We start from the raw sequence: 14117 nt of genomic DNA on the forward strand, positions 1-14117 counted from the left end.
TATTCCGATATTATCGAAGGAAAATATCGATATTCCGATATTATCGGTTACTGGATATCGATATCAAAATATCGGATATCGGAGACAAAATATCGATATTTCGATAATATCGATATCGATATCCCATCCCTACCGCCGACCCCCACTATTCCGTCATCACTCCACTCAGTCGAATGGACTTTCCAGAACATCGCAAAATGAAAATTAAAAAAAAAAAGTGAAAGAAAATAGTAATAATACAAACAAATGAGAACAACGTTAGTTAATAAAAACGTTTTGTTTGTATACTTTGTTTCCGGTAGGAGGGGTTTGTATTGGTGAGGAGGGGAGGAAGAGTTGGTAGGGGTGTGAGCGAACTCTCTTCCCCTACAGGCAAACTCATTTTAGACGTACTATAATTTTAGGTATATAGTTCTCAATTAATCCAGTGATATTGCGCTAAAATGTTATAACGATGATACTTGGAGTGACTAGAGGACTTTATTTTCGAATCTTCCTTTAATAATAACTTAATTATAGTTTTAACAATAAAATATAGGTGTTAGAATTTTAAGGAAACTAAATCTCTAAATAATCCAGCACTTGTATTATTAAATAATATCTTAGATTTAACTAATATGATCTACTATTCTAGACACTACGTTTTGAATGTACTCTGGATCTTCATCAACGTAATCTGCGTCTTGCTGACACTGTTCCACCTCCACAAACTGCACAGGGACCTGACCAAGGCCAACGTGGAGGCTGTGAGGGTGGCCGGGTTGGTTACCACGTTGGTCAGTGTGACTGGAGGCGGTGGTATATCCAACGACCCCTCTGCTCCCCACAGGGTAATAAAATATCATATTTATAGCTATATTCTATCTTTATACATATAGACTGCTAAGGAAGAGGATATCTTCTTCCAGATCTTCGATATGAAGTTTTCAACCGATTACAGTATTTCTTAAAATACAGAAGCTAGATATTTAAAATCCAGCTGATAAAACATACATCGGCAAACAATTTAAAAAAATTATTTCTGCCGCACTTTAGATGGAAAAACATTTACGACAGTTCTAAAATTCTTACTCATCAGCGAATGAATTTAACTAAATAACGAATTAGGTATTTTCTAATTTTTCGCCATAACTGCTGCTAAACGGTATATTTAAGCGAAAAATTTGTATACATAACTTATTAATGATGTAAAGTATTATGTCGTAATCCGTTAACAAAAAAACAAAAATTATTTCATATTTTGCCAAAACTGATATAGCTTCTTGGAAACCGTTTTAGGACCGCCAGAAATACGTTCCCGTGTGTATATTGGATTTATATGTAGTACTAGACCTTTCCTCATCCCTATGGAATTATAATCCCTCTTTCATTCGTAGTTCTAATACCCTTCCAACCTTCAAATCCCGTATCTTCGACCACCTTCTGTCCACCCAATTCCGGAAGAATAACAATTGTAAGTTTCAAACAAGGTTTATGTATTTTCTGTACTTAATGACTCAGATTCGTTTATTCTTGTAAATATGAACATTAGCAGAAATTGTTCTTTTCCATTTATTAGTTTTAGTTTAATTATATTTGGGTTTTTTTTTCTATTACTTATTATCAGAAGTGTTTGTCATCTTATGTCATATGATATGACATATGGTTTTACTTTATTTATTGTATTCTTATTTTATATATTCTGTAAATGATTGTTGTTCATTCTTATCTTTTTAAATTCATTATTTTATTATATTTTATGATGTTTAATAATTCCATTTTTATTTTGTATTTCATTCTAACGCTCTGAAGCCTAATTTTGACGCCTGTACATAATTCTAAACGGATCATTCCCAGAATAAATAAAGATGATTATTATTATTTTTATTACTATATCTTAGTTTTGGAAAAATTTGAAAATAAATTTGTTTTTTGTGTTTAGAACATACAATCAATATGATATGGTACTCATTCGAAACAGAACTTGACGCTGTTGAATTTGTAATATATAACTTTTTCGCTAAGCACTTTTTAGGAGTTATTGGCTAGCTAAAAACATTTTAAATAGACCTTTTTCGTAACTTGATTAAATTAATTAGCTAATTAATAAATTTTAGGACCGCCAGAAATGCCTTAGCTTAATAAGAGTGGTATAAACTAATTTTTTTAATTTTTTGCTAACTTATATTTTACTTCCTCTGCCTCCACTGGCTCACTATCAGTGATGCGGCGAGAGGGTTGCGCTGGGATCTTTTGAGCTCTGCTCTACCCCTCGCACGTGAGGAATAGAGTGGGCTCAGGGATCCTCAGGTCGATTGTGTAAATATTGTATATATTATTTTATCATTATGTTATTTTATTTATTTATTTTTCATACAGTTAGTTTGATTATGTTCATCTTGTCTATTCTTTTGTTTGTATATATTTTAAGAGAGGTTTTTTTATTTTAGTATGTATGAGATCATTCATCACTATAACCTATTGCCCACAACGGTGTGGCAGATTGTAATATCTATCAATAAATAAATCTATCAAATAAAAAAAAAAAACTTATATTTTATCAGCTGGGTATATTTAGTACATTTTATACATCGGGCGCATGAATTTTGTACATGATTATACATCAAGAAATGAATCTCATTTAAAAAAATAAAAATTACTAAGTTTTAAAATTTAGTTGATATTACGATTATTATTTGATAATAGCACCAGTGGAAATATTATATTAAGAACGTCACTTAAACGACTGACACTCACATTTATAATTCTAAAAGAGAGAGGAGATGATAATAAAGAATTCATACGGAGCAAAGACGAAGCTATTTTTGGGAAGAGTGAGTTAAGGAGAGTGGAAGAACAGAGCGATGCAGCAGCTCTATCAGCCTTTGACAAACGTTAACTCACTAACTCGCTGAAATATAACTTGGAAGCTTTCTCGGGAGCAACTTTTATCAGGTCCTTCTGTTTTATCGCGAGAGCCCTACTCCACCACCGGGGAACTTCACGACAAATCTACTTAGGCGTCTGTATGCATGTACGTGCAGGCAGGGAGTCTTACATTGTTTGGAACCTTCTTCGTTCAAATTTCTCAAAATTTAAATTCGGCTATTGTTTTAATATTCCTCTTGGTATTCATAAGGCACTTGACGAAGTTTTCAATAATTAAACTCGGGCGTGAATAACTCTCTAACAAGAACGGGAAGGATTTAATTGTCGAAGTTGGTTGAAGAGTCAGTCACTTTGGATTGTTCAATAACTGGGAATAAAACTAATCCCATATTCGGCAAGAGAGAACTGTATTAAATAAGCGGTTTTCATTACTTTATTTTTAATTATATAAGACAATATATATCTGAACATTCTCTTTTTTTTTCAAATAAAAATTATTCAGCAATTTGTTTTAACGTTTACGCACACCTATAAACCGTAGTTCCAATATTTAATACAATACACAATACGCCTGTATAATTACAAAAATTAAATTCCATAATAAATAAATAATAATAATAATGTAATGTTTTCGGGAGAATTGAACTTAATTTGATAACTTATATAGACAATCACTATAAAACATTACTCGGACATTTTTTTTTTTTTGGTGGGGGGGAACTTTTATATCTTAATTTTAATCCAAAATAACAAAATGTAGTTTATCACTTTAAATTAAACGTAATTAAAAAATGTGACATATAGCCTATCATTTAACTATTTTTTTTGAATTAATGAAATAATACATATACTTTTATGAAATAATTTTAATGGATTAGCAAGCCATTGGATTATTCATATTTTTGCATTTCAAAATAAATAACTTATTTATTATATTAATTAACTTGTATATAATATAATTAACTAGTATTAAATTAACTTATTTAGATATTACTGCGAACTCCGTTAAGCGTATAAAATAAATCGTCTTGAACATAAATAAAATATAAATATGTTTCGTTCTATCTTGAAGTTTAATGAGTTTTAATAATTTTAATAGCGAGTATCGGTATAAAAAACGTTCTAGAGAAATTAAAATAACTCACAAACCTGTTTTGTTGAAAAATTATCCTTCAACACGAAAAAACTTTGTTCTGGGACAAGATTTAATTAATTTTTTTTCATTTGAAAAAACAAAACACAGTAAGTGAAGAATAATTTAATAAATTTTACAGAACATTCAGGCGAAATTAATTTCGCTCGGTCTTCACCTTCACAGGCGGGTTTCATTACTTAAAAACTGTCAACATTTTATAACTTCCAAGAGAAAAGCAAAGAGAGAGGTAAGGACTATTTGCATAACTACGTTACCAGAAGCACTGAGGGCAAGTGTTTACATAATTTGGGCTCTTAAAGGTAGACCTTGGTTTTAGAAACTAATGGAATCCAGACAAAACTTTCAGAATCCCTTAAAGCAACCAGGCTGTAAAGGTTAAAGCTTTTACAAATAGTCCACAAGTGGAAAATAAACCTGACAGTGGAAAAAGACAAAATATCTTTAAAAACATCATATTTTATAGCCTAATAAATTAACGAATTTTTCTTATCCGTAGGTATGATTCCAAAAATGAAAATTCAACGAAATAATTAGAACACAATCTAGAATCATTGAGAGCATTTAAAAAAAGGTACTAGGTACAAAGGTCGATAAACTCAATAAGTTCATATGAGCTTCCAAAAAAGGAGATTACAATTAGTAGAAGAAACTTAGAGAGTAAAAAAATACATAGAGAGAGGAAAAGAAAAAAGAAAAGATAGATTGACGATATAATGAAGCTTGAAGAAACAGCATGAGAAAGTTGAAGTCTGAGACAGAAGTTGCTGGAGAAGAAATATCAACTAATGTACCATAGTGATGAAGTTCATGGCCAAGGGCTTATTTTCTATATTTTAACAAAAACAACTCCATATTACTTAAAACGAAAAAATATATATGTGATAATATTTTTATTTTGATAAGAGAAACATCAATTTATTTTTTAAAAAATCATTTGAAATAAAAAGAAAAAACAATTAACAAAACTGTCAGGTAATGTTTACAATGGACAGACTCAAAAGTGACAATTATTTTAGGCAATGGTTGCAAACCTTTTTTAAGGAGGCGGAACGCTTTTAGTACTTGCAGGAAAATGGTTTAACCCCTACATTATCATTTGATACGAATAGACAGTCAAATGCCGTCTTTTCAACAAAAGCTAAGAAATTCTAGGATACCTACAGAAAAAATACAAAAAATCTGAGATGGTAGGGTTCAAAACTTTGTCCACGTGGGATGGAACCTCTGATCTAAGGTAAAAGTATAATAATTGGTAAACAATTCTTTTTTTATTAAACAAGAAAAATTAAATTTTTTTTTCTTTTATGTACCTTTGATCTCATAATTCAAAAAGAAATATACCTATTACATCTTTATAGTTAGTAAGTTTATACAGAGGCAAGATGAAATAAATGTTTTAACATTAAGAATAATGGTCTTTCTTATAATTAATTAAAATTGTTTAAACCTTTTTTATTAGAGAATGAAGTCTATAAGTCTTGTACGACACATTTATTTAGTTTAGGTTACACTGTCAATGTTAGGCATTCCATTTTAGATATTTCATACAGTGTTATTTTTAGCGTTAGTCAATAAATTATCATGTAATATTCAAGTTGAACATAATCCAAATATAGCTGACATCTATGAATATTCTACAATCTGTACACGGAAGCGACACTTGTAATGTCGATGTAACATAAACAATTCGTTTTAAACTTCCTAATTCAATTGTGTTCCCAGTCATTCCAATCGGATATACCTGAGTGTTGGTTTATTATTATATAATTTAATGAAATTAAAGAAAATAAAAAAAAATCCTCCATATTATTGGGATATATTTGACTTTTATTTCATACTTCTCAAAAGCATTCTTAAGGAGATGGATATGAGATCGAAAAGGATAGAAAAATGTTAACAAGCCTCCGACAGTTGACTGACGGCTGCTATGCTAATAGTTGGAGCAGACCTTACTTGTCCGTTATGTTTTCTATAAAATGTCCATACTGAAAGAATATTTAAGTCTTAGGGGGAAGAATAGCATGGATTATTTTCAAAAATACTTATCTAACTTGTTGTAGCTTTACAACTCCTAAGGAATTTTTTAAACTCTAGACAGCTTTAGAATAATGTTAAAGTAATTATATATTAGAATAATATATTTACAGGCCATTAATTCGTCCATTTTTTATATTAAAAAAATATATATATATATGTAAAATAATTTTATGTGGCTTAGAGTTAATCATCACAGGGTTATTATTCATCACATATACAATATTTCCACAGTACTAAACAATAAATAAAATATAAATAGGTTAATTAGAGGAAAAATTAAGTAACAGAAACGAATAAAAATTCATTTGTTTAATTAAGGATAAATGAACATGCACCGAAAAACCACAAATTAAAACATTGAACCACCATAACCGACTCATACTGATAGTTTATCTCACGACGGATAACTGTGTTAACTATTCATAATTATTTATTACATCCATTAGGAGAAGGAAAAATATCACCTAAATAAAGACCAGAGATTGCACATACCACTTAAATAGCCTAAAAAACTAATAAAGAGAGTATATATCACTGCACAACAGTACTGTAGGGAGTGGCATACCCTACTCTCCTTTAAACGATAAGTGAAGCCGAAAAGAGGGGAGTTTACCTCCCCTCGGAGCTCGGGTTTACGTTGAGGTTAAAAGGAATGCCTTCACTTTTCCAGACTGCTTAGTCCCTCCACTATAATCCTTTCTCCAACAAGTATAGTTGAGGAAGGTTTTTAAATAGAATTACTTATCTCGACTGTTCTAACTTTATTTCTCTTTTCTTTCAGTATATGTTGTACTGCAACCTTAAAACTATAAAATATTAAATAATATGCTTCTTATTTATATTTAAATTAAATTTATTCTTTTATAAACATACGATGTTTAACACTCCCCTTTGTTAATTAGCATCTCTATTGACCCGCAGACAGGTCTGGGGGCCGTGGAGGAGCACAGAAGGATGAGGAACTACCTGGAGCGAGTGGAGAGGGAAGGCGTCCAGAGGGTGAAGATGTTCCTTGTCATCACGGCGGCCTATGTGATCTTCTGGGGGCCGCTATTTTTCGTCACCCTGGTCCATCATCCCCTTATCGGCAACCCCCTTGGATACGAGGTAATAGCATCACCAGGTAATGTCGAAGAAGCCTTAGTCGATTTCTCTACTAGTAAGTGTATATTGTTAATAGTACTCATCACTAGAATAAAAAGTGATACTCTTAAACTTTTTTTGAGCAAAAACATCCTAAATCATTGGAAACTGGATGAAAGTTGTGAGTGTACCTCAATATTATTTGCCAAACTTTCATAATTATAACTCGTCTGTACGCTTAGACAATGGTTATGAGTAGCGAGAAACACCTAGGCAATTTTCCGCAATATCTTACCTCAACCCCTCAAACCGTAACTAATTCTAGACGCTAGAATGATTAACTAACAATGCAAAATGAACAAACTCCTGTTTTTGGAATGAAAGAGAGTTGAGGGAAGACAGAAAAGGGTGTGTGGACTGAGCCAAGTTAGGCTGTTGGTGTGAGACGTTCTAACGAAATTTTCTTTAAGAACAGCCTGGAACAGTTCTAAAAAGAACTACATAATATAAATTTTTTTAAGTGTAAAAAATAAAATGTACTTACTACCTTACAAGAAAGCATATCTTAATCGTCCAAAGAATCAAATGTCTTACCTGAAAGCAAACACAAAAAAAAAATTATTTGAAGCATTAAGAGGGGGGAAAACACATCTGAATTGTCAAGTTCATATACAATACCGAAGTTATCAATAACAAAGAAAATGTACATTATGAAAAGTTTCATTCAACATTACTAAATCATTAAAGGAAATTTTAACATGAATTCATTAAATGAGATAGAAAAATAATTAAATAAACAGAGACATAAAAATGGAAATTTTTAGTCAGAGAAATCAATTATGTTTCACAGTCCTTCAGTAGATTAAATTAGAAAATTTGGCCTATGCAGTATAAAACATTACGATCTAACACTCTAGCTTTTAACATTCATACAGCTATATTACATATTCCACTGACTTCATCCACGAATGAAATCTAAATTTCAGCTGCTACAGTATCTTTTCAGTATATTAATTAATTAACAAACAGAAAGCAAACATGCATTCTGTAGAGACAATGAAACAAGGTAACAATATCAAACATAACACCCAGTTCCAGAAAGCATTAATATGCGAACGTAATTAACATCGACTATACTGGACCTCTTTGAAACTAAACCTCACGCCTTATCTTGTAGTCGAAATTAAAATAGGTGCGAGCAGCAATACACAGAGAAATAAATTATTTCACGGTTTATTTAATTAACATCATAGAAAAAAAATGCAGTTTTATATCGTTTTTATAAAAGATTCCTTCCTATTTATTTAATCCTATATCCTTCCGCCTGATCTTTTTACTATTAATTTAAAACTTGAACAAAATTGAATATACCCATATATTTTCAATCAAGCTTTTGAAGTTTCTCTACGTTAACTTAGAATTCTTGCTAACAAAAAAAAAGATCGTAGAGGTTTACACTCCTAGTCCAAGAGCCAGTGAAAAAAAAAATTAAGGTATTTCACTCCAATTTTCTATTATTTTAATTAAAAACTACATACAGACATTAAGTAAAAATTTGATAACTATGTCAATCATGGTTGTGGGGAATAAAAATGTCGGCTGTTTCAGAGTTAGATAAATTCATTGTTGAGTTATATATATTATACATGCGAGTCCTTCAAAACTAAATATTGAAGTATTTAAGTATCAATTCTTTTCCCAATTTTTTTCACTAAAAAAAACTCAAAACTGAATTTTTATTCACCCATACTATGGTTGGCAGAATCATCAATTTTGACGCTATTTTTTTAGTAGTTTTCATTGAAGTAACTTCTTGGTCTATTGGACTACTCCCATTGATTATCCATTCAGGCATAAGGCATCGGTGTGGAAGGTCGCTGAAACTAGTTTTGGAAATGATGAAAACCACACATCAGTGAAAAAAAAATTTTATGGAGCAGTAATTACTGACCTATAAACGGTCAATTATTATGTTTCAGAAACTTGCTACTAGTAAAGAAATGATACAACAGATTATTGTAAACAATTTTGAAGTAATTATGACTCTATTTACAGACATATGATAATGACCCTACTATGCCCACAGATCACGCTGCACATCGCCTACGTGCACGCCTTCGTGAACCCAACGCTGTTCCTGGTCTTACACCGCGGGCTGCGGTCGGCCGTGATGGAGCTCTGCTGTGGTTGCTGCTTCCTCATGTCGGGCCTCATCGGACCCCCGCCGCCTCCGGAGCCACTGCCGCCACCCCCCGCACCGCCCCTCTACAAACACAATGCGGTAATCAAGTGTTATCTGTGAGTGTCGCATGCCTCTTTCTTCTTCTTCTCTACATCCTCGTAGTCTCTCTAGATCTACTCTCCTACATAAGTACAAACACACCACTACATTCATAAAAACACACCAAATTAAACCAAAATGAAAAATGTATCTCCGCACTGAAAGGTTCGTCACGAACAAAAAATTAATTTATAAATTGTGAGCATAAAAGTACAACGCCTAAAATGAAACTAACACCATTCGGTGAAATATATATTTTTATTTTATTTTTCAGAACATTAATATGAAAATCAGTACCGCTCGTGAGGGACCCAGCACATCTTAAGGTAGTACTGTTTCTTGTACGGTTGTACAAGAAGGTGATTAAAATTAATATACAAAATAAATATAATTATTTCATTGTCAACAGTATATTGTATTGAAAACGTACAATGAAGATAATAGTAAATGGAAAGAAAGTTTCCAAATATAACTTTTTTTTTACAACCATAAATTGCTGCAATTCCAAAAGTAAGATTTTCTTTTTTTTTTTTTATAAATATTAAATTCAGTTATAATATGCGTATAATTTTGAAGGTTAGACATTAGCCACGTTTTTTATATAATCTTAACTTCCGTGGATACATTTTTCAAGGAGCTGTTTTTCTTTGCAACAGTTTACTGTCGAGTTCTTGAAAAAGCGCTAAACCCACAACCAATTAGGTCCCAGTAGGGTTGCGTAAAAATTAGTTAAGAAAAAACTACAAGCTACTATTGCCATGAAAACAATATTTATTTATTAATGAATCATTAATAGATATACATCGTTTCCATTGCAATTTTAGCTTGTAGTTTTATCTCATCACATTTCTGCCCAAGTCTCAGTAGGCATAATACGTGCGAAGAAAAAAAAAAAAAACAGGACTGCCGATATAGTCATCAATAGAATAACATAATAAATTGCCAAGGGCATATTACAATATAAAAGGAAAGATACAAATAATTATTTATTTAACCCAACCTCTCCTCCCTAGGTATACTCAATATACACGGGGATAATTGTCCCGAAACGTCGTGCAAAAAAAATATAGAATAGGTTATATTCTATTTGGAAGTTTTTTCTCCTCAACAATTTAAAAAAAGAAACAAATAATTATTTATTTAACCCTACCTCCTCTCCCTAAGTATGTCAGTATTGTTAACACAATTTGGTTAAAATAAATGAAAAATAACTCTCTATTTGTATGTTTACTTTATGAATTTATTTTATAATGTTTCTATACAGCATTCTAAAGTCTTACTAGAAATTATTCTACTAATTATACTAGATCTAGATGGTATGTGGAATCAAGATGATATGGTCGCTAAGTATTAAGTTGTATCAATGATCATTTAACATGCGTACAATCTAAGAGAAGCTTTTCGAGTAGCTCTCGTTAAATTGTAGCGCGGACGTAGAAGCAATTTCATTATCCGGTTGCCAACTGCAGCCTGTACAGCCACTGACATCTATTGTTGCCTTCGCGGGAGGTTTTCTTTCTTCGATCTCTATCACTTACCTATTCTAAGGAGTTTTGAAGAATCTGGATTAGTTCTTTACTAATTCTATTTGTACGAGTTTAATTTCAGCTTAACTGTTTAACTCAATTAAAAAGGTGTGCATAAACGCCTTAATAACATAAGAAGGGAAAACAGAAAAAACGGACAAAAAAAAATGTAAATAAACTAGAATTGAAAGAAATTAGTTTTATTTCAGATGCTATCTTTTCCACTATTCGCCTCTCTGTCTCCGTTTAGCGTCAAGATAGAGTTTTGGATTACACTTCATTACAGAGGATGAAATAATGAACATTTCCCTTTCTAAAAGTATGCACTACAATTTTTATTTTTCGAGATGTTTTAATCAAAATACTCACTAAGCGTTGCCCCCTCCACCACTTTATCTCCGTTTCCCACCGTTTCATCACGAGCGTTCGCGTCACGAAATCAATTTGTCGTAAATAGAAGAGTAGAACGTCGGTAAAGAAGCTTCAATTCAAAAACGTGCAAAAACACTTTGACGAGGAGATTATGAAAGGGTACACAAATAAAAGTTTTGGAAACACTCTTACGGTAATCGATTTAATCGAAACAAGTCCAATAATAATATTGAAAAACTATTTTTTTAAATAAAAGGTAGCTTTTAAGACAAAATATAAATCTTACATTAAAAACAGAAAAAAAAATAGACGTTAGAGACATATTCACATAACAAAAAGTTACGGAATTTGTGTGCTCTGTTAACAAATACTTCAGATCTCATAAAATGAAAGCAAAAGCCATTATTCTGTAAATATAATATTTCTTCAAAGAAGGAATGTTAATATAACCAGTTTAATATTAAGGTACAGGAGACACTGAAACATCAAAGAAGATAGGACAAGCTCTAACAGGAAAACTTATTAATATAGAACTGAATTAAATACTTGGATATTACATGGAAACTCTACCTTCAGTTATCCAACGTAAGATGAATAAATTAAAATCCTAAAATAACATTCACTACGATAGTCGAAAGTAATTTAGTAAATAACTTTTTTTCTTATATTAATATAAACAATGAATTAATAAAAGTATCAAAAGATTAAATCAGTAAACGCAAATTCCGTTTCTGGATTCAATTTGTCAAATTATAATTCATTTCACGTAACTAATAAGAGAAAAAAATGGATATAACAGATAAAGTTTGCTTTTATTGAATCTAGAATGATATCATTATTTTAATTGAAATTGGAGCATTTTTTTTTTTAAATGTTACTGATCAACTCTAAAACTAAAAGCCTGACCGAATAGCTTAATAACATTATTTTTAAAAGATAAAATTTGAAGCCAAAATGGGCTCTGTACAACTATTATTTTTCAAGATACAGCTCTTCAAATATTGACGATTTCTCAATTGAAACTTTTCCCAAAACGTCAGAAATTGTCATAACTGTATTTCATTATTTGGGATAACATAAAAAAATTCGCACAGCAGCCTCTCATAGAATGTTAATGCCAAATGGTACTCTAATCAATTATCTTATATTATTTCTCAATAACAAGTAGAATTTGAAAAATAAGGTCGTATTTATTCAGAATTTTGTTAACTTCTAATAAGCAGAATAAATATATAATAAAGACTAAAGCTATAAATCACGCCAAACTGAGTGTACTCAAAACTTATACTGACGCGTAAGTGAACTATGTATAGTACGAAAAAATCACGATAGTTTTTGGGAAATAATACTCGATGTTCAAAAATAATGGTCGTAAAAAGATAATTTTGGTTTCAAATTGTAGAAAATTTTATCGACCTATAAGGAAACCATTTATTTTGTCAGATGTTTTTTTTTTTTTGAAAACTCAAATTTTTATTTTTTGAGGATTATTACAATTTGCCAAAACGTTGCTGGGTAATAGTGATAACTGATCACATTCATACTAAAATAAAATAACATAATACAAATAAATAAATGAAAAAAGTACATAAAAATAAATAAAATTTCTCTCTAAATATATACAAACAGAAGGATAAAGAAAATAAACATAATCAAACTATTGAGTTATTTATTAACAATCTAAAAAAGGGTGCTAATTTCACTTTAAATCGAAAATATTTTTCTTGTTCCAACAAAACAAATTTTATAAGCAACAAGAGAAAGTTCTAGTTATCATTCGATGTATCGAGTCATAATGTAGTTCTCAGAATAATTAATTTTTATTGGTGAAAAAAGAAAAAAAATTAAAAGATAGCAAATAAATATAACATAGCGAAAATATTACGACATAATTTTAATTTATAATCAAATAAATCTAAAACACATTAAATAGGAACGCAAATAAATTATTTCAGGACTGTAAGAAATATAAAAATTAGGGACTTTATAGATTTTCAAATACAATAAAACAATTGTATTTAAATTTCAAAAATTATTAAGTCCGAAATAAGGTAATAAGTCTTTTTTTTAATCCTAATCCTCCAAACATTTTCTATATATTCAAACATAAATAAAGTAGAAGGTAGGGGATAGAGTATTCACTTCCCGGGGTGAACATCACAGCATTAGGGTCAAGTATAGCTTCGGGCGATGTGTAAGCTTTCCTGTTTCAAAGCAAACTCAGTATCTCGCAGAAACCATCAACGAATTAAAATTTGAATATATAAAATATTAACGAGTTTATAAAAATAGAAATAGGAATATGCGTAAAATAAAACGTATATTTCTAATTTTTGTGTATTTATACATACATATATGCATATACAACAATTTTCGAATTGATGATTATAGCAAGAAATTACTAACAACTTTTATTACATTATACGGAGTCCTTTTATCCGATTATATAAATATATATATATTAGGAAAATTTACTACTTTACTATTTTTTTTTTATTAAAATAACATAACAATGTGAACGTTTCAGAATAATATCCTAATTTTCAGAACATTTCTTTCCTAAAATTAAAAATCCTAATTATTTACCTATCATAAAAGCGACTTTAATTGGGAATTATATGAATAAATATAACTAGTCCTTAAACAACTAGATACGATTTAACACCAATCATAACACAGAAACAACAAAATTTTTCCCTTATAATTTAACTATTAAATTATGGTTATGTACATAGAATAGACTAAAGAGACTCATGAATTGTTTTGTAAGATTTATCTTTGGGTTCCCTAGGCA

The 14117-nt window shown here is 30.4% G+C and overlaps 2 protein-coding genes across 2 annotated transcripts in view; one reads left to right on the forward strand and one right to left on the reverse strand.

The window, feature by feature from the left end:
• LOC106681324 (midasin) overlaps positions 1-14117 on the reverse strand; it is a 416397-nt gene that overhangs the window by 332232 nt on the left and 70048 nt on the right. The window lies entirely within an intron of this gene.
• LOC106681326 (uncharacterized) overlaps positions 1-14117 on the forward strand; it is a 152185-nt gene that overhangs the window by 110559 nt on the left and 27509 nt on the right. The window contains exons 4-6 of the mRNA XM_014421579.2: positions 635-830; positions 6983-7168; positions 9231-9442. Coding sequence (XP_014277065.1) covers positions 635-830; positions 6983-7168; positions 9231-9442 — 594 coding nt within the window. The remainder of the gene's footprint in view (positions 1-634; positions 831-6982; positions 7169-9230; positions 9443-14117) is intronic.

Source organism: Halyomorpha halys, unplaced genomic scaffold (assembly GCF_000696795.3).
Source record: "Halyomorpha halys isolate HHAL.00 unplaced genomic scaffold, Hhal_1.1 Scaffold327.1, whole genome shotgun sequence".
Classification (NCBI taxonomy): domain Eukaryota; kingdom Metazoa; phylum Arthropoda; class Insecta; order Hemiptera; family Pentatomidae; genus Halyomorpha; species Halyomorpha halys.